Below are 25,034 nucleotides of genomic sequence, written 5' to 3'. Positions count from 1 at the left end.
CCACACCATAATTGTCTGCCTGTCAGACTCTCAGATTTAATCATCTTAAGATTTAACACACTATAGCAGCCATCATTTTATGAAACATTGGTGATTAATGTGGCCGTATATGGTGCCAGTGTTAACATGGGTAAGAGTAGCTGTAAGGTGGCTTGTTTTGGTGGGTTGACTTGTGGCATGACAACACGGCAGCTTCTGCTCACAGTCAAGTAGCACTTTTGTCTGATTCTAAATTTTTGAAAGGTAGTTGAAATAGAGATTTTAACAGATTCTAAAATATGCTTCCCTCAAATTAATCTATAGATTTTGGGAACTAAAATTATATGCCTTAAAGGCATCATTTCATGTTGAATATGTTAAGAGTTCTTATGAGTGTAAAGTGAGGGCTTAAGTGATGGTGAGGACGTGGTGCTGCCGGCAGCAGGTCCCCGGGCAGCCCGGCGCGGGGATGTGTGGACCGTCGGAGCCAGAGTCTGGCTGGCCACTACAGCAGCCGACGTCTGGCCCACAATGGGAGGGCTAGTAAGGTGGCCATGCTGCGGCCTGCACTCAGCCTGGAGGCCCCCATGCCTACTATCCAGCCACTCCCAAGAGTCTACCTGGACCTCAGCATTGAGGGCATCAAGGTGAGGAGATTTGCCCTTCTACCTTTCCATCATTGTCAGTGCCAACATCCCAGTAAGGTGTAATCAGAACTTCTCATACCTGCCACTCAAATGTACAGAGAGCTATACTTACCAAATGCATTGTAGTTTGAAGTTCATGATTACCAAGAGGCTTTCACCTATATCTTCCTGCTGCCTGCAGCAAACAGCACGGGTGGTGATTGAGCTGCGACCTGATATGGCACCACAGCTGTGTGAGAACTTCACGGTGCTGTGCACGGGCACACGGGGCTTTGGTTACCGTGGCAGTCAGGTCTTCCGCTGTCTGCCTGGCTGGTGGCTCCAGGGCGGAGACTTCCAATCCAATGACGGCGAGGGTGGCCGTGCTGCTTTGGGAGACGACGAGCTCATCAGTGCTGAGACTACAGGTAACCTGCCCCACTGCTGCCTGGTACGGGTAGCCTGCCTCACAACTACCTGTTACAGGTAACCTGCCTCACTACTGCCTGGTACTGGTAACCTGCCCTACTACTGCCTGGTACTTGTAACCTGCCCTACTACTGCCTGGTACTTGTAACCTGCCCCACTGCTATCTGGTACTTGTAACCTTCCCCACTACAGCTTAGTAGAGGTAACCTGCCTCACTGCTACTGGTACAGGTAACCTGCCTCATTGCTGCTTAGTACAGGTGACCTGGTCCACTACTGCTTGGTCCTGGTAACCTGCTTCACCACTGTCTAGTACAGGTAAATAACCCTCACTATTGCCTGCTACAGGTTACCTACCCTTACTAGTACCAGAAAACCTACTTTACTTTATAGTAGGATCCTGTTCATATGATGTTAATTATTTTCCATCTATTTACAAATAATCTATATGTTTTTTGTCAAACATCATTTTAAGGGCTGGGGTACACTTTTGATGGTGAATGTACCCAGATACATGTTTACGAACAAAGATATATCTGAGCCTGAACCTCCCAACTCCATTACCCTTTCTGTGGGGTTTCTGAAGCACCCAGGAAGTCTGTCACATCCACTAGCTGAGACTACAGATCATGATGTGTAGTGAATGGGTTTTTCTAGGTAGGATAACTGTAGGGCAGGTGAGGAGTTTCTTCATTGAGGAAGATACATCTTTATAGATTTATTGCATTTATAGATATGGAGAAAGTATATGACAGGGTGGATAAAGATGCCTTATTGAAGGTCTTTCAAATATATAGTGTGAAAGGAATGGAGAAAGTAAATAATAGGATGGATCAAGATGCCTTATGGAAGATCTTACAAATATATAGTGTGGAAGGAAAACTATAAGAAGTGAGAAATTTTTATCGAGTATAAGGCATGTGTGTGGGTAAGTAGAGAGGAGGGAGAGTGGTTCCACACAATAATGGGTCTGTGGCAGGGGTATGTGATGTCAGCATGGCTGTTTATTTGTTGTATAGATGGGGTGGTGGGAAGGTAAATGCAGAGATCTTGGAGAGAGGGGAGTCTGCAGTCTATAGTGGGTGAGCAGGGCTTGGGTTAAGAAGGCAGTTGTTTGCTGATCACACAGCACTAGTAGCAGATTTGAGTGAGAAGTATGAAAGGAGGAAGTTGAAAGTACATCAGAACAAAAGCACGGTTATTAGGTTTAATAGGGAAGAGGGACAAATTAGTTGGGGCCTAAGTATGAATGGAGAAATTATTTTTATTTAAAGTTTTAGATACAAGTGGACATTGCCGCAAATGGAAGAGTCAAAAGGTGAATGAGAGGGCAAAGGTCTCGGGAGCATTAAGGAATGAGTGTAAAGAATGGATGGTACTGGGAAGGCAAAAATTGGTATATTTGAAGGTGTAGTAGTCCCAAGATTGTTGTATGGATGTGAGGCATGGGCTATAGATGAGATTGTGCGGAGGAGGGTGGATGTTTTGGAAATGAAATGTCTGAGGACAGTATGTGGTGTGAGATAGTTTGATCAAGTAAGTAATGAAGGGATAAGAAAAAGGTGTGGTACAGGTACACCACCGATTTTCTGGTAACTGATGGCTCGGCACCTCCTTTAGTCCGGGCAGAATTACATGAGGGAACTTGAAATTACCATGGCCACCAGACTAGTTTACTGGGCAGCCACAGATGGCATTGTGTGTAGGGCACGCTTTTTTACATTCTTTACACTGCACTTGTTGGTGATGATACCACAATTCTGTGAGATTCTTAGCTTATTTTGCTCAAATTTAACCCTAGCTATGGCTTTTAAGACATATGAGAATGTCATTCATGGTGTCATATGCAAACATCAGTCCATATCGATCCAAGATGAGGCAGAACTGTTGAAAAAAATGAACTGTGGTGTTTCAGTGCGTAAGCTGTGTGACATCTACAGTATTGTTTCATCAACTGTTTATGATTTAAAGAAGGAAAGGAAGAAAATATTGAAAATCTGTGCAGACAGCAATTCCAAGAAGCAAATGATGATTAGGAAACTATGAAAGATAGTAAGAGTACTGAGCACGATCGAGTGATGATGGAATGGTTTCGACAGAATTGGAGTGATGGAGTGGACTTGTCAGATTGCTTGATAATGGACCATGTTAAGTTGTACCACAAAGAACTCAAATTACAACATGAGCATGACTATAGTGAAGGATGGATTCAAAGATTCAAGAAGCATCACAGAATTTCCATGAATAAAGTGTGCGGAGAAAAGCGGCCTGCAATCCATGAAGGAGCTGCCGAGTATGTGGACGAAATTGCAAAACTCGTAGCTGACAAGCATCTCAGTCCTGAGCAGGTGTATAATGTATTTCATTTTTTATTTGATTTACATTTAATATTTGTTTAATTTAAATTTTTAGCAGTCTATGGTATACTTTAGACACATGGGAGATGTATAATTAGTGGGCTAGAGGTGTGTTGACGAATTATTATTACGTGACCATGGTTGGTCCTGCAAAATGGTTAATTCGGCAAGGGTTTGGAGCCAAGAGTGCCAGAAAATTGGTTGTGTACCTGTGATAAGTAAAATGTGGTTGAGAGAGTTGAAAAGGGTGTGCCAAAATGGTTTAGACATATGGAGAGAATGGGTGAGGAGAAGTTGACAAAGAGGATATGTGTGTCAGAAGTGGAGGGGAAAAGGAGAACAGAAAAGGCCAAACTAGAAATGAAAGGATGGAGAGAAAAATATTTTGAGTGGTTAGAGCCTGATCAAGGAGGAGAATAAAAGGTGTGCATAAGATAGAGTGAATTGGAGCAATATGGTATACAGGGAATGATGTGTTGTCAGTGTACTGAACAAGGGCATATGAAGAAGCCAGGGGAAACCACAGAAAGGTGTGTGGGGCCAGGTTGTGAATAGGGTGCTGTAGTTTCAGATGATTACACATGACAGCTAGAAAACTGATGTGAGCAAACAAGGCTCCTTTATTCATCTGTTCCTGGTGCTACCTTACTAACTTGGAAATCAACAAGCAAGTATTTCCCCACATCTCTCTCACCCTTTCATTATTTACCCAGTCAATCCACTTCACACCACATTTTGTCCTCAGACATTTGATTTCTAATGCATCCACCCTCCTCCACACAACCCTATCTATAGCCCATGCTTTGCAACCATATAATGTTGTTGGAACTACTATTCCTTCAAACATACCCATTTTTGCCCTCTGAAATAATGTTCTCTCTTTGCATACATTCTACATTGCTCCCAAAACCTTCACCCCCTCCCCACCCTATGACTCACTTCTACTTCCATGGTTCTATTTTCTAAGAAGTCCACTCCCAGATATCTAAAACATTTCACTTCCTCCAATTTTTCTCCGTTTAAACTTACGTCCCAACAAACTTGTCCCTCAACCCTGCTGAACCTAATAACTTTCCTTTCATTAACATTTACTCTCAACTTTCTCCTATCACATATTCTTCCAAACTCAGTCACCAACTTCTCCAGTTTCTCACTCGAATCAGCCACCAGTGTTGTATCATCAGCAAACAATTACTGACTCACTTCCCAGGCCCTCTACTTCCCAGCAGACTGCATCCTCATCCCTCTCTCCAAGACTCTTGCATTTACCTCCCTCATCATCCCATCCATAAACAAATTAATCAACCATGGTGACATCACACATCCCTGCTGTCGACCGACCTTCACTTAGCATCATTCGCTAACTCTGTTCCCACTCATACTTATCCCTTACACCCTTGAAAAAGACTTCTTAATGCTTCCAGCAGCTTTGTCTCCCATACCATATTCTTAAGACCTTCCACAAAGCATCTCTCTTAACCCTGTCATGTGCTTTGTCCAGATCCATAAGTGCCACTTACAGATCCATCTGTGTTTCTAAGTATTTCTTACACACATTCTTCAAAGCAAACACCTGATACATACATCCTCTACCATTTTCAGATCACACTTTTCCTCCTCATTCTGATGCTCTGTATATACCTTCACCCTCTCAATCAATACTCTTCCATACAATGTATTAGATATATTCAGTAAGCATATACCTCTGTAGATTGAACACTCACCTTTATACCCTTTGCCTTTATGCAGTGGCACTATACATGTGTTCTGCCAGTCATCAGGCACTTCACCATGATCCATAAATACATTGACTATCCTTACCAACCAATCAACAACATAGTCACCCCCTTCCTAATAAATTCAACTGCAATATCATCCACTCCAGTTGCCTAGCGGCATTTTCAAAAAAAGGGAACAGAGAAGGGGGCCAAGTGAGGATATTCCCTCTAAAGCTCAGTCCTCTTTTCTTAACACTACCTTGATAACGCACGAATATGTCTGGAAAAAGAAAGAAAAAATATATATATATATATATATATATATATATATATATATATATATATATATATATATTTTTTTTTTTTCTTTTCTTTTCATACTATTTGCCATTTCCCGCGTTTGCGAGGTAGCATTAAGAACAGAGGACTGGGCCTTAGAGGGAAAATCCTCACCTGGCCCCCTTCTCTGTTCCTTCTTTTGGAAAATAAAAAAAAAAAAAAAAAAAAAAAAAAAAAAAAAAAGTGAGGATATTCCCTCTAAAGCTCAGTCCTCTTTTCTTAACACTACCTTGATAATGCACGAATATGTCTGGAAAAAGAAAGAAAAAAAAAAATATATATATATATATATATATATATATATATATACCTCGCAAACGCGGGAGACAGTGGCAAAAAAAAAAAAATATATATATATATATATATATATGTATAGAGCAGTGTGGTTTCAGAAGTGGTAGAGGATGTGTGGATCAGGTGTTTGCTTTGAAGAATGTATGTGAGAAATACTTAGAAAAGCAAATGGATTTGTATGTAGCATTTATGGATCTGGAGAAGGCATATGATAGAGTTGATAGAGATGCTCTGTGGAAGGTATTAAGAATATATGGTGTTGGAGGCAAGTTGTTAGAAGCAGTGAAAAGTTTTTATCAAGGATGTAAGGCATGTGTACGTGTAGGATGAGAGGAAAGTGATTGGTTCTCAGTGAATGTAGGTTTGCGGCAGGGGTGTGTGATGTCTCCATGGTTGTTTAATTTGTTTATGGATGGGGTTGTTAGGGAGGTAAATGCAAGAGTCTTGGAAAGAGGGGCAAGTATGAAGTCTGTTGGGGATGAGAGAGCTTGGGAAGTGAGTCAGTTGTTGTTCGCTGATGATACAGCGCTGGTGGCTGATTCATGTGAGAAACTGCAGAAGCTGGTGACTGAGTTTGGTAAACTGTGTGAAAGAAGAAAGTTAAGAGTAAATGTGAATAAGAGCAAGGTTATTAGGTACAGTAGGGTTGAGGGTCAAGTCAATTGGGAGGTGAGTTTGAATGGAGAAAAACTGGAGGAAGTGAAGTGTTTTAGATATCTGGGAGTGGATCTGGCAGCGGATGGAACCATGGAAGCGGAAGTGGATCATAGGGTGGGGGAGGGGGCGAAAATTCTGGGAGCCTTGAAGAATGTGTGGAAGTCGAGAACATTATCTCGGAAAGCAAAAATGGGTATGTTTGAAGGAATAGTGGTTCCAACAATGTTGTATGGTTGCGAGACGTGGGCTATGGATAGAGTTGTGCGCAGGAGGATGGATGTGCTGGAAATGAGATGTTTGAGGACAATATGTGGTGTGAGGTGGTTTGATCGAGTAAGTAACGTAAGGGTAAGAGAGATGTGTGGAAGTAAAAAGAGCGTGGTTGAGAGAGCAGAAGAGGGTGTTTTGAAATGGTTCGGGCACATGGAGAGAATGAGTGAGGAAAGATTGACCAAGAGAATATATGTGTCGGAGGTGGAGGGAACGAGGAGAAGAGGGAGACCAAATTGGAGGTGGAAAGATGGAGTGAAAAAGATTTTGTGTGATCGGGGCCTGAACATGCATGAGGGTGAAAGGAGGGCAAGGAATAGAGTGAATTGGAGTGATGTGGTATACCGGGGTTGACGTGCTGTTAGTGGATTGAATCAAGGCATGTGAGGCGTCTGGGGTAAACCATGGAAAGCTGTGTAGGTATGTATATTTGCGTGTGTGGACGTATGTATATACATGTGTATGGGGGTGGGTTGGGCCATTTCTTTCGTCTGTTTCCTTGCGCTACCTCGCAAATGCGGGAGACAGCGACAAAGCAAAAAAAAAAAAAAATATATATATATATATATATATATGTATATATATATATATATATATATATATATATATATATATATATATATATATATATATATTGGAGGTGGAAAGATGGAGTGAAAAAGATTTTGAGTGATCGGGCCCTGAACATGCAGGAGGGTGAAAGGCAGGCAAGGAATAGAGTGAATTGGATCGTTGTGGTATACCGGGGTTGACGTGCTGTTAGTGGATTGAAACAGGGCATGTGAAGTGTCTGGGGTAAACCATGGAAAGTTGTGTGGGGCCTGGATGTGGAAAGGGAGCTGTGGTTTCGGGCATTATTGCGTGACAGCTGGAGACTGAGTGTGAACGAATGGGGCCTTTGTTGTCTTTTCCTAGTGCTACCTCGCACACATGAGGGGGGAGGGGGATGGTATTCCATGTGTGGCGAGATGGCGATGGGAATGAATAGGGGCAGGCAGTGTGAATTGTGTGCATGGGTATATATGTATGTGTCTGTGTGTGTATATATATGTGTACATTGAGATATATAGGTATGTATATTTGCGTGTGTGTGTGTACATTGTGTATGGGGGTGGGTTGTGCCATTTCTTTCATCTGTTTCCTTGCGCTACCTTGCAAACGCGAGAGACAGCGACAAAGCAAAATAAATATAAATATATATATATATATATATATATATATATATATATCCCTGGGGATAGGGGATTAAGAATACTTCCCACGTATTCCCTGCGTGTCGTAGAAGGCGACTAAAAGGGGAGGGAGCGGGTGGCTGGAAATCCTCCCCTTTCTTGTTTTTTTTTTTTTAATTTTCCAAAAGAAGGAACAGAGAAGGGTGTCAGGTGAGGATATTCCCTCTAAGGCCCAGTTCTCTGTTCTTAACGCTACCTCGCTAATGCGGGAAATGGCAAATAGTATGAAAAAAAAAAAAAAAAAAAAAATATATATATATATATATATATATATATATATATATATATATATATATATATATAAATGGGAGACGAAATTGAAGGTGGAAAGATGGAGTGAAAAAGATTTTGAGTGATCAGGGCCAGAACATGCAGGAGGGTGAAAGTCATGCAAGGAATAGGGTGAATTGGAACATTGTGGTATACCGGGGTCAACATGCTGTCAATGGATTGAACCAGGGCATGTGAAGCATCTGGAGTAATTCATGGAAAGTTTTCTGGGGCCTGGATGTGGAATGAGAGCTGTGGTTTCGGTGCATTATACATGACAGCTAGAGACTGAGTGTGAACGAATGTGGCCTTTGTTATCTTTTCCTGGCACTAACTCGTGCGCATGCAGGGGGGGGGTTGTCATTTCATGTGTGGTAGGGTGGCGACAGGAATGAGTGAAGGCAGCAAGTATGAATTATGTACATGTGTATATATGTATATGTCTGTGTGTGTATATATGTATATGTTTAGATGTATAGGTATGTATATTTGCGTGTGTGAACGTGTGTGTATATGCATGTGTATGTGGGTGGGTTAGGCCATTCTTTCATCTGTTTCCTTGTGCTACCTAGCTAACGCGGGAGACAGCGACAAAGCAAAATAAATAAAGATAAATAAGTAGCTTGTATTTGTTTGTGGTCTGTAATTTCCAGTGAGTGTATGTATGGTGGAGTGAAGTTCAGAAAATATTGTGTGAATGGTAGTTTGTGAACCAGATGCTCGGGATGTCTCTTTTACATAAGCTTGCATCGCAGAGCAAGTGGCATAGATTTAACACAGCTTCATCGTAGGATTATGTAATACACTCTTACTTTATCAGACCATTGTGTTACCACATTGCTTCACATGGGGATCCTTTTGGTAATGTTACTCTAGAGCCTCTGAAATACCAAACAAAGTAAATAGTAAGTTCACTCAACTCTTTGAAGATAGTAGTTCAGTGTTTGAACATGATGGTACAGCCTTTGGGCATGACAATTCAAATCCTGAGCATGACATTATGACCCTTTCGTATAATGGCAAGATTTTTGACTTGACATTTAAGGATTAAGTAAAAGGCTTAGCCATCATAACTAAGGGTCTTACCTTTATGCTCGAGGGGTTGATAGTGAAACACATGCATTCTCTACAGTACAGAATACAACAAACAGCCATAACACAGAATTTTTGAGACCAACATCCATTCCACAATCAGTTAGATGTCAGTGTAGGTATAATGTAAACTGGGCCAAAGTGTGGTATTCCTCACCTTTATGTGTTATCTCAACTAGATCTGGAGCCTCGGCCGGGTGCTGTGGAGATGCTCTGTATGTCCACTAATGACAAGGGCAGCCTTATGGTAGGCTCCCAGTTCTTCATCCATGTCAAGAAGTACAGCTACACCCATGTCTTTGCCTACGTCATAGATGGACTTGACCTTGTGGATAAGTAAGTGGGTCTTTGTGGAGACAATACAGGTGAAATCATAGGGAAGCAGTGTTGAATCATTTTTTACATGACAGCCTGAAGGCCTCTCCCTTAGAGTGGAAACTGGTGTATCATTTTAATGTTTCTGTAATTGCATATGTAGAAGCATAGTCTTGTTTCTCTCGCAACCTTTCTTAATTTGTGTAACATGGTTCAAATATTGATGCAGTCATAGTCACATCATCTGTTGTTTACATCATGATATACTATTTTTGAATATTTTACTTTACCATCTGTTGTGTCAAGCTAGTGAGAGGATGTCCTTCCATATATCATCAACTACTTCCATCTCACCATTATATCTTTTTATCACCTTTTCTCTTATTCTTTCAACTACCTGACTTTTACAGCTATTTTATGAATACATTGATACAGTGTGCAGTATCTGTCTTACTACCACGTTCTCCTCACATCATTCAGACATGAGCTAGGTAGGTTACCACCCTTAACAACTTAAATTGTGCTGCTCTGTGTCCTCACCAGACTCCTTCATCAGCAATTCACAGCTCTTAACCTGTTCCACACTTTCCTTGTTAACTCTGTCATGTCTCTTTGGAGCAAATATATTTTTCCTTTCTGATGAATTTTCAAAAATTGTTTTCCACTGTTCCATACACCCACCTTTTATCTCACTGGACCAAGTTGCTGTTCATCAGCCATTGTATCTTTTTCAGCTGTGTGCCATGGTTGATGCACTCTGCAACTTATACTCCTTTAGCAGTTAGGTTCTTTCTTATAACCTTTTATATTCATTGGTACAGTCACTTGACTTCTGTAGCTTTTATGCCTTACCCAACTCTTTACTTCAGCATCATCTCTGTTTTTTGATCAACCCCAGGAATCAGTATTTCCAAATTGTCTTCTTAGTTTGTTTTGGCCTTGTTATTTTGCATTACCTGACTTTATTCCATGGATGTCCTCAATTGGTGTTTTTGTCTCATCTCTGCATTTCCAATTTCCTATTTTGTCCTTCTCACCCTTTATATGTTGTGCACTAGTCACATGACAACTCTCAACTCTCCCAAGTTTTACCATTCTTTATCAACAAGTTCTTTGTATCATACTGTATATTTATGAATTTCTGTTCTTTACTTCTCTTATATTTCTTGCTATTTACCTTTTTGCTACATCAGCTCAACTACACATGTTGTAGGGCACCTGATAACAGACATTTTCCCTTTCTGAGATACCCTTTTCACTCTGTTACAGTTTCTTCACACAGAACCTTAAAGCAAACTGTTTCCTGTCTTGCTTATTTAGTCAGCCTTTCCATTATCACCATTTTACTCTAAGGATCTGATTTCATTACCTTTCACTGTCCTATTTCAGTCTCACTATCTTTAGTATTGCAGCCTTTTGCAGCAGTGCTCCAGCACATACATTAAGGTAACGGACTTAGTCATGCTCCTTATACACAGCAAGCATTGGGTCTGACTAGACTACATTTTGTTTCTTGGTATATTCAAAGTAATTTTAAGGGTATTATGGTGCACAGTTCATCATAGACATTTGTAAGGCTAGGAGCACAACAGATAGCTGGCCAAGAGGATAAATTATTGCTCTTAGGATTTGCTAAACAGAACATGCTACCAGATTTTAAGCCCATCCTTTATCCAAACATCGTAAGTACAGGTGGTGGGACACATTACACAGTAATATTCTTACAAGACTATGAGATAGAAATGTTTTAACTTTTACATAAATGTACTCTTATCCAACAGATGTGTCCCCGAATTTAAGCAAGAGTTGGTTTAATGCCATCTCCCATCTGTTCCTTATTACTGCTGACCCAGTTGTGCCTTACTTTGGTCTCTTGCCCACAGGATGACACAACTTGGGGATTCTGCGCAAGTGTACAGACCCTCAAAGACCATCACCATAGCTGATTGTGGCCTCCTTAATGCTTGAGGTCCAGCATCAACACTACCTAAGGTCACCATGCCCACACTGCAAGACCGTCTCGCAAATTCATCTACTGCCGCCAAGTTCCTTCCAATTTAGGGTTACCAAAACCACACCCACTTAGCTTGGTTCAACTGACTATCAACATGCATTACTCACTCATGATTTGAATTGAATCTTCTGTGACTCTAAACCTTCACACTGCAGCTGTTGTCCTTTCTCTGTACCTCTACATGGCCTCTGACCTATTTGGGCACTCAAGTGCCCATCAGACCCATACAGTGAAGCCAACTTGCACCACATCTTCTGATGTTCCCAAATACCCCAAGAATGTCTGTGCTTCCTAACTACTTTTTTCACACTCACTTTGCCCATCTGCTCACCACATCCCCTGCCTGTCTTCATGGATCTCCTTCACCATACCTGCCCATGCAGCAGTTTCACCATCATTTAAGAAATTGAAATTGAAATGTTTATTGACATATTTACCTCAAAAGGATGGGTTAGTTTACCACTTCCCGCCTCTTTTTCATCATCTCCCAGTGGGATTTACAGAAAATAATTACTAACATCATCGCTTTTGTGCAAGATATGTACAGTGCAAAGAAAACAAACATACAATGGCCCTCATTTTAAAACCCCTGAACTCATTACAAGGATGTCACAACCTTGGTGCAAGGTACTTTTTTTATCACACCATTATTAATCAAACAACAAACTTGCTTTTTTAAATTACTAATTTCATTGTTTCTGTATGGCTGAATTTTTTCCACAACCTAGTACATAATGCATGTCCATCCCTAATTTGGTAAAATTAACCGGGACAACCAGTCACTCCACTTAAGTGCCAATAATATTTCTATCCCAGTCTTAGTCTCATGAACACATTATCCACTGATGTAAGGTTTGTACCTTAAGTTACATTTGTGTTATTTAACTCATACAAATGATGTAAAGTCTCACTATGTTCAGCAATTACACCTGTACTTACATTTTCTCATTCTTCTTTTATTCTTTTCATTTCATTCCTTATAATTACTAAACTCTTATAACTAACAGTATCTACGAACATCTTTTCTGTGGCTTTTCTGGCCAAACCATCAGATGCTTCATTCAAATGAATCCCTCTGCAAGGCTTTCAGTGCACTTGTACTGTCTACAAAGAAATACCGATCTTTACATTTCTCTATAGCAATCTTAAGACCCTCACAGATTGCATGTAATTCAGCCAGAATGGATGAGGTGTTATCACTAATCCTTTTACTAATTGTTCCATCTGCAAAACACTCATTACTAAAACATTCCCCTATGAAAACACCACATCCTGCTCAGCCAATATGCAAGACTGATCCATCGCAGTATGTATGTACAGAATTACATTTGGGGAAGGTAACTATTTTCTCCACAAAAAAATTTTGTAAATGACTGGGATGGCAATCAGCTTTTCTCCACTCAAGCTGTCAGATATCTATTGCGATGTATCCATCTTGCCATGGTCTAAACCTTTTGTAAGTTGGTAAGGAAACACAATGTTTATCAACCCCATATTCCCTCATAACATCATACAAAGTACTTATATACTTGGACACATTACTAAGATTTCTTCTTTTACTCAGATACATCACTGCATCAGACAGGTAGTAGTAGTAGTTGGTAGGCAGCCAAAGACCAAGGAGGTATATTACTAGTGCTACCTGCCTGGGCATCAGGAGGGTTAGTGACATTTGCTTAGTGAGCCAGCACTTTAGTGGTTGTCAAGTTGCACTCCTCTGACCCAGGTAGCTGTCTTTTCTTTCTGCCTCACTAACATGTGGACTACTGGCATTCTGTTCACAAACAAACAATCTCGCTCATTCTTCCTGACTCTAGATTTTCTTGCGGTGAGTACTGTGCACTAGCCCTGCCTTTTGGCAAAATGGTAGGAGCAGTAAATAGAAGTAGTAGGTAGGAACATTTAGGCAGGATTATCAGGTAGAAGCAGAAGGTAGGAGTATTAAACAGGAGTAGTCATTAGGAACATTAGATAGATGCCTCTGCCGACACTGCACTAGACTTGCGCTCTGCCAGTGGCCTGTTAAGGATGAGGCACTAAAGGCTAAGAAGCAGCACTGGAGTTCTTTAGTTATGGAGACACTGTTGCTTTGGCCACCCCTTTAAGGGAGTTCCGATTTGAACAGGTGTCAGAGATATAGATAGACAAGACAGTCTGTCATCTGCACATCTCCTAATGGATCTAAGAGCAGCAGCTACAACAAGTTCATTTATCCTGTGTTCAATACTTAGTAAAGTTAATTTCATTCTCATGATTTGAATTCTAATCATGAGACAACCTAACACTATTGTTGACAACCTAACACTATTCTCAGGGCCTTGTTTTGTATGACTTCAAGCTTGTGAATATCCTTCTTACTGTACGTAATGAGATTAGGTGCTGCATAGTCAATAACTGATCATACTGTGCTGATATACACCATCCTTAAAACTGTTGCATATTACTCATACCTTTACATTGTAACAGGATATCATCAGCATATATTATGACCCAAGTATCTCTAGGAAATTCATGCCAAACTATTTTTTTTTTTTTTTTTTTTTTTTATACTTTGTCGCTGTCTCCCGCGTTTGCGAGGTAGCGCAAGGAAACAGACGAAAGAAATGGCCCAACCCCCCCCCCCCATACACATGTACATACACACGTCCACACACGCAAATATACATACCTACACAGCTTTCCATGGCTTACCCCAGACGCTTCACATGCCTTGCTTCAATCCACTGACAGCACGTCAACCCCTGTATACCACATGACTCCAATTCACTCTATTTCTTGCCCTCCTTTCACCCTCCTGCATGTTCAGGCCCCGATCACACAAAATCTTTTTCACTCCATCTTTCCACCTCCAATTTGGTCTCCCTCTTCTCCTCGTTCCCTCCACCTCCGACACATATATCCTCTTGGTCAATCTCTCCTCACTCATTCTCTCCATGTGCCCAAACCATTTCAAAACACCCTCTTCTGCTCTCTCAACCACGCTCTTTTTATTTCCACACATCTCTCTTACCCTTACGTTACTTACTCGATCAAACCACCTCACACCACACATTGTCCTCAAACATCTCATTTCCAGCACATCCATCCTCCTGCGCACATCTCTATCCATAGCCCATGCCTCGCAACCATACAACATTGTTGGAACCACTATTCCCTCAAACATACCCATTTTTGCTTTCCGAGATAATGTTCTCGACTTCCACACATTTTTCAAGGCTCCCAAAATTTTCGCCCCCTCCCCCACCCTATGATCCACTTCCGCTTCCATGGTTCCATCCGCTGACAGATCCACTCCCAGATATCTAAAACACTTCACTTCCTCCAGTTTTTCTCCATTCAAACTCACCTCCCAATTGACTTGACCCTCACCCCTACTGTACCTAATAACCTTGCTCTTTTTCACATTTACTCTCAACTTTCTTCTTCCACACACTTTTCCAAACTCAGTCACCAGCTTCTGCAGTTTCTCACATGAATCAGCCACCAGCGCTGTATCATCAGCGAACAACAACTGACTCACTTCCCAAGCTCTCTCATCCCCAACAGACTTCATACTTGCCCCTCTTTCCAGGACTCTTGCATTTACCTCCCTTACAACCCCATCCATAAACAAATTAAACAACCATGGAGACATCACACACCCCTGCCGTAAACCTACATTCACTGAGAACCAATCACTTTCCTCTCTTCCTACACGTACACATGCCTTACATCCTCGATAAAAACTTTTCACTGCTTCTAACAACTTGCCTCCCACACCATATATTCTTAATACCTTCCACAGAGCATCTCTATCAACTCTATCATATGCCTTCTCCAGATCCATAAATGCTACATACAAATCCATTTGCTTTTCTAAGTATTTCTCACATACATTCTTCAAAGCAAACACCTGATCCACACATCCTCTACCACTTCTGAAACCACACTGCTCTTCCCCAATCTGATGCTCTGTACATGCCTTCACCCTCTCAATCAATACCCTCCCATATAATTTACCAGGAATACTCAACAAACTTATACCTCTGTAATTTGAGCACTCACTCTTATCCCCTTTGCCTTTGTACAATGGCACTATGCACGCATTCCGCCAATCCTCAGGCACCTCACCATGAGTCATACATACATTAAATAACCTTACCAACCAGTCAACAATACAGTCACCCCCTTTTTTAATAAATTCCACTGCAATACCATCCAAACCTATTATATTCATTTTTTTTTTCCAAAAGAAGGAACAGAGAAGGGGGCCAGGTGAGGATTTTCCCTCTAAGGCCCAGTCCTCTGTTCTTAACGCTACCTCGCAAATGCGGGAAATGGCGAATCGTATGAAAAAAAAAAAAAAAATATTAAAAAGTAGGGCTAAGGACACATCCCTTTGGAGTTCCCAAACCCATGTCTCTCTTCTGCATACCAACCTTGAAACCAAGGTCTAGCCTTTCTGTTACTTAAATAATCAGTCTATTTCAGCAGCTTCCTGGAAATGCCCAAGTTAATAAGTTTTTCATGTAAAACTTCTTTATTTGCTCTATCAAATGCCTCTTTTAAATCAACAAATGTTCTACATGTAGCCTTACAGTTACTGAAACTCTTCCTGACACAATCAGCAGTGCTTCTTCCTCTCATAAATCCATGTTAATTGGGCAATAAAAGATCTCGAACTTTATACAACGACCTGTTCAATATTAAAACAGGAGGTAAGGAATATTGGTCGAAAATCCCCATTACATTTAGATATTGGTACGATTACTGCTTTTTTCCACTTAAGTGGAATACAACCTTCATTGTATGACATACTGAATAAGTCTAGAAGGGGCCGTCTCCCTACTGCTAACTAAACAGTTGATAATGTCATATGTTACTCCATCCTCTACTGGTGCAGTTGATTTCCTTTCTTAATCACATACAATAATTCCCCTCTTGTTATAGGCACACATGTATCATCCTCCGGCATACACTGACTCAGTACTAGTTCCCTCCTAAACCTAATTTTACTTTGTAATGAGCCCAGCACTACCAGGTGGTAACTACAAAACTGGCCGCTCCAGCCCATTTCTAAGTAAGTTGGCTGGCCTTGGCTTTTGGATCAGCGTGGGTGTTGCCCTTGCTTCCAACACCTCATACTTTATTATTCCCATCAGATGTTACTCAAGCTCTTAAATTTACCAGTTCTCCATAAAAAGTCCATCCAATACTTATAACTTGCTTTTTGCTTTACCTCAGTGCACGTTATTGCAGTTTCTTTCAGTGCTTCCTTAATTTCATTATCATTAGGTTTTGCACTCCAATCTTTATGCACCTTTCCTAGTAATTTACTCCAACCTTGTACAAACTTGTCTTTAAAATACACATGTTTTCCATTTTTCATTTCTCCTTCATACCTACAATTTTTGGTCATCACCACAGAATCAATAATATGTAATAAATCATCAAAAACTATCTACATCTCTTGGTTCATAACCTGTATACCAATCCTGTACAGTAGTGATCAGTTCCTCCTTATTGTCATCCAACAAGCAATATCTTTTATGTCAATGATTTTCTTTAGTGACATGTACAGTGACTCATAATGCAAAGTGATTACTGAACAAATCCCCAACTATCTTGGCACTCGTCCTCATTCACCTGTATTGAAGAGTACCACCTAATCCAATCTTCCTCCACATATATGGGAAGGTTCATCATTTCCCAGTATTTTAACATCATCAGACTCCCCTAAAAATGTAACCACCTCCTACCATGAATATTGCAGGGCCCTACAGTACCCAGGACTTCATGTCTTGCATTAATATCACCAACCAAGACACTAGCATCAGTGAAGAAATGCTGGCATATCATCAGTATCCAAACTTTGAGGATATACATTAATATTAACAATACATATAAACTTCAGCACACAAACATTTTGTCCCATTGTGCTTTTCCGCTGTTACCAGTTCTACTGGCACATCTTTCCAATCATAATTTAAAAGACCTCTAATATCATTTTAATCTGTTAACTGGAAGACAAAAACACTGATAATCACGCAGTTTTATCGATCTACCATCCTTTATGCCCATTCCTGTAGAGATATAACCCCCACCTCTTGCAACAAAACATAGGCATGTACATCTGTGGTCCTGCATTGTAAACTGTTTACATTCCACAAAAGAATATTAAAACTGCTATTCTCCATTTTCCCCACTAAAGACCATTCTAATTTTCTCATTTACAAACTGTTCCATTACTTCTTTCACCTTAGTTCATACCATATCATGCCACTCCTCAAGGATATCAGCCCACCTGCAGGTTATTTCCTTCTCTTATCCACATTTCCTGCTTCCCACAATGGAGGTGGTTTGTCTGACTCCATCAGACAATTATTTTCAGTATGAACCCAGAGATATCAGCCTACCTGCAGGTCACCTCCTCTCTGGTATCCCACACATTTGGGGTGATTTGTCCAAATTATTCACACTTTTTTTCAGCTCACTTACCATCATTTCGCTCAGTTGACGTATATTTAGTGCCACAAAAACAGGCTATTATTTTTTACTATCTTCTCTCATCTTAAGCATCTGAATTTCTTGCATAAATTGAGCTACTAATTCTTACACATCACCAGACTTATCAGTTGCTTTGGTATTGTCTGGCCCAGCTGTCTGTGCAGCCCTTGCACCATTTTCTGCCTCCTTCAGCTTGTCACTCCTTACTATCTTCTTCCACGAGTTCTCAAGAGGAGATGGTATTATCTCCTCTGCAGTTCCTCATACATCCTGGTGTGTCCACTGCTGCACCTCCCTGACACTCTGCTGATGCTCTCCACACACCTGTGGCCTCTTACTGCAAAGTGAGGAGTCCACATTATGTGTGCCACCACAGTTACAACATGGCACAACTTTGCCTAGACTTGATTTTACTTCCACACTCCAGAGAATTATGTTTTTTTCCCACACTCCAGAGACTTATGTTTTTTACAGTACCAACACCAAACTCACTCTGACATTTCCAGGCCATATAGTTGCACCTGCTGCACTTGTAACAAAATACTGGTGGTTCAATAGACTTTGCAGTCCTCTCATACCCTGTTCCCAAAATCAAAATCCTCTCCGGAATGTCTCCCTTCATCAAGGCCACCATCTGATTTTTCTTCTCACCCTGAACCTCGTGTTGTTTTGCCCAAACAAATCTTCCATCATCTAAGATAAAATCATTGTCCAGCAAAACTGGATAAAGATGATCACCACCTTGGTATACTCTGTGTCCTCAGGTTCTGTCAGTATCACAAACCCTTTGGTTGCCAAGAGTTTAACTGCCTCCTCCCCAGCTACAGTTAAATAGGACCTATTACAGCCTTCATTAAGCAGTCATTCAAACTCTCTGTTTTGCCTTCTCAATGTAGCAGCCCACATCAACTGTTCACGAAATGTCATACAGAATCTCATGGGAAGTATAACCTCTTCCTACCCATGTTGTTCACGCCACCAGGGTTCTTCGTCACTTCAACACCGTTTCAAGAAATTGTTTAACTAACCTGCTAAGTCTGGTTCCCAGTAATACTCTTTCTGCTTACTTTTAAATGATCATTCCTTTTCCTCTTGTCAATCCTGGCCTCCTTGTTGTTACTTGCCTCACTGTGTCTTTCCACCTCTTGCCTCCTCTTCATTTCCTTCCTGCTGACCACCTCTTGATAGCCAGCCATTCCTTCCATAGTTGTTCAAGAAGCTTCTGCTTCAGAATTGCTGCTTGATAGCTTCAGGTCTTCTCCCAAGGTGACCGCCAAAGCCTTCAATCCTCCCTCAGCCACATATCTTCCAGACATCTGCCCAGACATGATGAATACCTTAGACAGTGCAAGCTCCAGCTTGCTAGCAAATTGGCCAACTGACCAGCCACAAGCACATCTGACCCCAGCAGGAGCTCAGGGCTGACTCTTAACTAAAGAAATTTTCTCATCCAGCTGTCATTTGATGTTCATAAAACAGTGCAACATACTGTGAACATCATTGCTCCTTGAAACTCAATCATGGCACAACACAAACTGTCGATGTAACTACTTCTTTTCATAGTTACTCAAGGCAATTGAACATGCTTCAAATTATCATTCCTCTTTGAGGGTCACTTTAAATACCATACCTTGCTTCTGATTACTTATGTAATCTTGAAAGGCAATCGAGGCATCAGAAGATGCTGTTGATGTCACTGCTGCTTTCTGGAGGGCGATCAAGGTAACATTCCATGGTGCTGTCCACACTGCTATCCTTGAAAAGCAATTAAGACGACAGAAAATGCTGCTGACTCTAATGCTGCTTCCTAAGTCAATCAAAACAGTGGATTGTGCTATTTGCTCTTTGTAGAACAATCAAGACAATGAAACAAGCCATTTTCATCGCTGCTTAGAGCCCTGACATGGGCACTGTAGCTGCATAGAGCTCACAGTCTGAGCAAAGTAATTCTCTTATGCAACTTGTAGGTAATTTATGTTGTAAATATTGTGTCAAAGCACGAATTGTACCATTCAATAAAATTTCTTCCCCAAAATCTACCAGTAGTAGAATGATAAAACGTTAAACTATGTCATCTTTTCTCTCATACAGAAAGTTTGTGTAGTTTCTGTTCACAGCTCTTCGAGGTAAACAGTAAATTAGGAATTTAACAGGTGTCACTTTTTAAGTAAAGAATCACCTCTCAGATTGTTGTATCTCTACCCTTCCCATTATCCTCAAATTCATCAATACCTTCATAGTAAGGGTGAGAAGAAAAGGTAATTATAATAGAGTAGATTCAAATGAATACAAAAGATTCTAGAACTTAGCTGAAGGTACTGAAACATAAGATTGGGTATTGATAAATACAAGACACTAAATACTTCAACAAATGAATGAAATACTCAGGAATACAACATATGCCTTATCAAATACAACATAAAGTACAGACAAATACCAGTAGGTCTGAGGAATACAAAACCCACCCAACCAAATACAGCACAAGGCAATGATAATTATACTTTGCGGTACAGATATTGTGGACTACAACAAAGACCAGAACATACAGTAGAAGGCAGGAATAGAGTATTTGGTTCACCATATACCTTGTTTGATTTACAACTGGTTTTCCCTACAGCCACACACTGTTTTGATTATACATCTTGGGCTCATATACAACTTTTTTGTCAAATGTAACACTGACCACAACAAATGCAACACTAGATGCTTAAAAATGCAAGTGGAGGCATTACTAAAAACACAGCCAAAAGGAATTTGAGGACCATAGTGAGGTTGGATTATCATTTCTTTCACAAGTCTACACTGACAGATAAGACCAAATGATCCTCACAGAACAATATTGTCACTTGAGGAAATGTCACTACTAACCATAGCCTGAAAATCATTAAACACATGGTTGGGTTTGTCATGTACATTGGCAATCATCTCTGCTTAAATCAAATCGCAATTAAGTGCAACTCCACCCAAATCTTTTACCCTCTGTTAGCAGTGCTGTTTCCTGTAGGGCGGGGTAATGTCAGGAATGGATGAAGGCAAGCAAGTATGAATATGTACATGTGTGCATATGTATATGTTGATATGTATATGTATGTACATGTGCGTACATGTACATATGTATATGTTGATATGTATACGTATGTACATGTACGCACATGTACATATATATGCATATCAACATATACATATACATACGTACATGTACACACATGTACATACATATGCATATCAACATATACATATGCACACATGTACATATTCATACTTGCTTGCCTTCATCCATTCCTGACATTACCCCGCCCTACAGGAAACAGCATTGCTAACAGACGGTAAAAAAGTTGGGTGGAGTTGCACTTAATTGCGATTTGATTTAAGCGGAGATAATTGCCAATGTACATGACAAACCTAACCATGTGTTTAATGATATTCAGGCTATGGTTAGTAATGACATTTCCTCAAGTGACAGTATTGTTCTGTGAGGATGATTTGGTCTTATATGTCTGTGTAGAGACTTGTGAAAGGAAGTGATAACAAGTAGTGGTGATGTGAGAAGGAGATGAAGTGAGTGTTTTGAAGGTTTGTTGAATGTGTTTGATGATAGAGTGGCAGATATAGGGTGTTTTGGTCAAGGTGGTGTGCAAAGTGAGAGGGTTAGGGAAAATGATTTGGTAAACAGAGAAGATGTAGTAAAAGCTTTGCGGAAGATGAAAGCCGGCAAGGCAGCGGTTTTGGATGGTATTGCTGTGGAATTTATTAAAAAAGGAGGTGACTGCATTGTTGACTAGTTGGTAAGGTTATTTAATGTATGTATGACTCATGGTGAGGTGCCTGAGGATTGGCGGAATGCGTGCATAGTGCCATTGTACAAAGGCAAAGGGGATAAGAGTGAGTGCTCAAATTACAGAGGTATAAGTTTGTTGAGAATTCCTGGGAAATTATATGGGAAGGTATTGATTGAGAGGGTGAAGGCATGTACAGAACATCAGACTGGGGAAGAGCAATGCGGTTTCAGAAGGGGTAGAGGATGTGTGGATCAGGTGTTTGCTTTGAAAAATGTATGTGAGAAATACTTAGAAAAGCAAATGGATTTGTATGTAGCATTTATGGAATCTGGAGAAGGCATATGATAGAGTTGACAGAGATGCTCTGTGGATGGTATTAAGAATATATGGTGAGGAAGGTAAGTTGTTAGAAGCAGTGAAAAGTTTTTATCAAGTATGTAAGGCATGTGTACGTGTAAGAAGAGAGGGAAGTGATTGGTTCTCAGTGAATGTCAGTTTGCGGCATGGGTGTGTGATGTCTCCATGGTTGTTTGATTTGTTTATGGATGGGGTAGTTAGGAAGGTGAATGCAAGAGTTTTGGAAAGAGGGGCAAGAATGCAGTCTGTTGTGGATGAGAGAGCTTGGGAAGTGAGTCAGTTGTTGTTCACTGATGATACAGCACTGGTGACTGAGTTTGGTAAAGTGTGTGAAAGAAGAAAGCTGAGAGTAAATGTGAATAAGAGCAAGGTTATTAGGTACAGTAGGGTTAAGGGACAAGTCAATTGGGAGGTAAGTTTGAATGGAGAAAAACTGGAGGAAGTGAAGTGTTTTAGATATCTGGGAGTGGATTTGGCAGTGGATGGAACCATGGAAGCAGAAGTGAATCATAGGGTGGAGGAGGGAGCAAAATTTCTGGGAGCGTTGAAGAATGTGTGGAAGTCGAGAACATTATCTTGGAAAGCAAAAATGGGTATGTTTGAAGGAATAGTGGTTCCAACAATGTTATATGGTTGCGAGGCATGGGCTATGGATAGAGTTGTGCAGAGGAGGGTGAATGTGATGGAAATGAGATGTTTGAGGACAATATGTGGTGTGGTGGTTTGATCAAGTAAGTAATAAGAGGGTAAGAGAGATGTGTGGTAATAAAAAGAGTGTGGTTGAGAGAGCAGAAGAGGGTGTTTTGAAATGGTTTGGTCACATGGAGAGAATGAGTGAGGAAAGATTGACCAAGAGGATATATGTGTCAGAGGTGGAGGGAACGAGGAAAAGTGGGAGACCAAATTGGAGGTGGAAAGATGGAGTGAAAAAGATTTTGAGTGACTGGGGCCTGAACATGCAGGAGGGTGAAAGGCGTGCAAGGAATAGAGTGAATTGGAAGGATATGGTATACCAGGGTCGACGTGCTGTCAATGGATTGAACCAGGCATGTGAGGCCTGAATATTCTCACCAACCAGTCAACAATACAGTCACCCCCTTTGTTAACAAATTTCAATGCAATACCATCCAAACCCGCTGCCTTGCCAGTTTCATCTGCAAAACTTTCACTACCTCTTCTCAGTTTACCAAACCCTGACCCTCTCACATTGCACACCACCTCAACCAAAACACCCTTTATCTGCCACTTTATCATCAAACACATTCAAGAAACCTTCAAAATACACTCTCCATCTCCTTCTCGCTTCATTACTACTTGTTATTACCTCCCCATTAGCCCCTTTCACTGATGCCTTATGCACTTTATTTACCTCATTCCAAAACATCTTTTTATTCTCCCCAAAATTTAACGATACTCTCTCACCCCAACTCTCATTTGCCCTTTTTTCAGCTCTTGCATTTTTCTCTTGACCTCCTGCCTCTTTCTTTTACACATTTCCTAGTCATTTGCACTATTTCCCTGCAAAAATCATCCAAATGCCCCTCTTCTCTTTCACTAACAATCTATCTTCATCCCACCACTCACTACCCTTTCTAATCTGCCCACCTGCCAACTTTCTCATTTCACAAGCTTCTTTTGTGCAAGCCATCACTACTTTCCTCAATACATCCCCTTGGGATAGGAGAGAGAATACTTCCCATGTATTCCCTGTGTGTAGTAAAAGACGACTAAAAGGGGTAACAGCAGGGGACTAGCAGTCCTCCCCTCCCATTTATTAATTTTCCAAAAGAATGAATAGAGAAGGGGACCAAGCGAGGATATTCCCTCTAAGGCTCGGTCCTCTGTTCTTAGCACAACCTCGCTAACACGGGAAATGGTGAATATGTATGAGCAAAGATAATAAAAAGAGTGTGGTTGAGAGAGCAGAAGAGGATGTTTTGAATTGGTTTGGTCACATGGAGAGAATGAGTGAGGAAAGATTGACAAAGAGGATACATGTGTCAGAGGTGGAGGGAATGAGAAGTGGGAGACCAAATTGGAGGTGGAAAGGTGGAGTGAAAAAGATTTTGAGTGATCAGGGCCTGAACATGCAGGAAGGTGAAAGGCATGCAAGGAAGAGTGAATTGGGACTATGTGGTATATCGGAGTCGACGTGCTGTCAATGGATTGAACCAGGGCATGTGAAGCGTCTGAGGGTAAAACCATGGAAAGTTTTGTGGGGCCTGGATGTGGAAAGGGAGCTGTGGTTTCGGTGCATTATACATGACAGCTAGAGACTGAGTGTGAATGAATGTGGCCTTTGTTGTCTTTTCCTAGCACTTCCTCCCGCACATGCGGGGGGGAGGGGGCTGTCAATTTTTTTTTTTTTCCAAAAGGAGGAACAGAGGGGGGCCAGGTGAGGATATCCCACAAAGGCCCAGTCCTCTATTCTTAACGCTACCTCGCTAACGCGGGAAATGGCGAATAGTTTAAAAGAAAGAAAAGAAAAAAAAAAAAAAAAAAAAAAAAATATATATATATATATATATATATATATATATATATATATATATATATATATATATATATATATATATATATATATAATATATTTATATACGTTGAGATGTATAGGTATGCATATGTGCGTGTGTGGACGTGTATGTATATACATGTGTATGTGGGTGGGTTGGGCCATTCTCTCGTCTGTTTCCTTGCGCTACCTCGTTAATGCGGGAGACAGCGACACTGAATGAATGAATATAAAAAATAAACAAATACATATATATATATATATATATATATATATATATATATATATATATATATATATATATATATA

General features: G+C 40.6%; 1 protein-coding gene across 10 annotated transcripts in view; it reads left to right on the top strand.

Moving 5' to 3' along the window:
* LOC139762764 (uncharacterized) overlaps positions 1-20,262 on the top strand; it is a 228,242-nt gene extending 207,980 nt beyond the window's left edge. For 8 of the 10 annotated variants that reach the window (XM_071687881.1, XM_071687875.1, XM_071687876.1 and 5 more), the window contains 4 exons: positions 425-626; positions 808-1,033; positions 9,442-9,598; positions 11,461-20,262. In XM_071687881.1, coding sequence (XP_071543982.1) covers positions 425-626; positions 808-1,033; positions 9,442-9,598; positions 11,461-11,545 — 670 coding nt within the window. In that variant the 3' untranslated portion in view covers positions 11,546-20,262. Of the gene's footprint in view, positions 1-421; positions 627-807; positions 1,092-9,441; positions 9,599-11,460 lie in introns of all 10 variants that reach the window. The other 2 variants (XR_011715830.1, XM_071687879.1) reach the window with 2 other exon arrangements.
* Positions 20,263-25,034: the final 4,772 nt, after the last annotated feature.

Source organism: Panulirus ornatus, chromosome 44 (assembly GCF_036320965.1).
Source record: "Panulirus ornatus isolate Po-2019 chromosome 44, ASM3632096v1, whole genome shotgun sequence".
Classification (NCBI taxonomy): Eukaryota; Metazoa; Arthropoda; class Malacostraca; order Decapoda; family Palinuridae; genus Panulirus; species Panulirus ornatus.
Note: the sequence above shows the minus strand (reverse complement) of the source record. Positions and strands in the feature narration are given on the sequence as shown.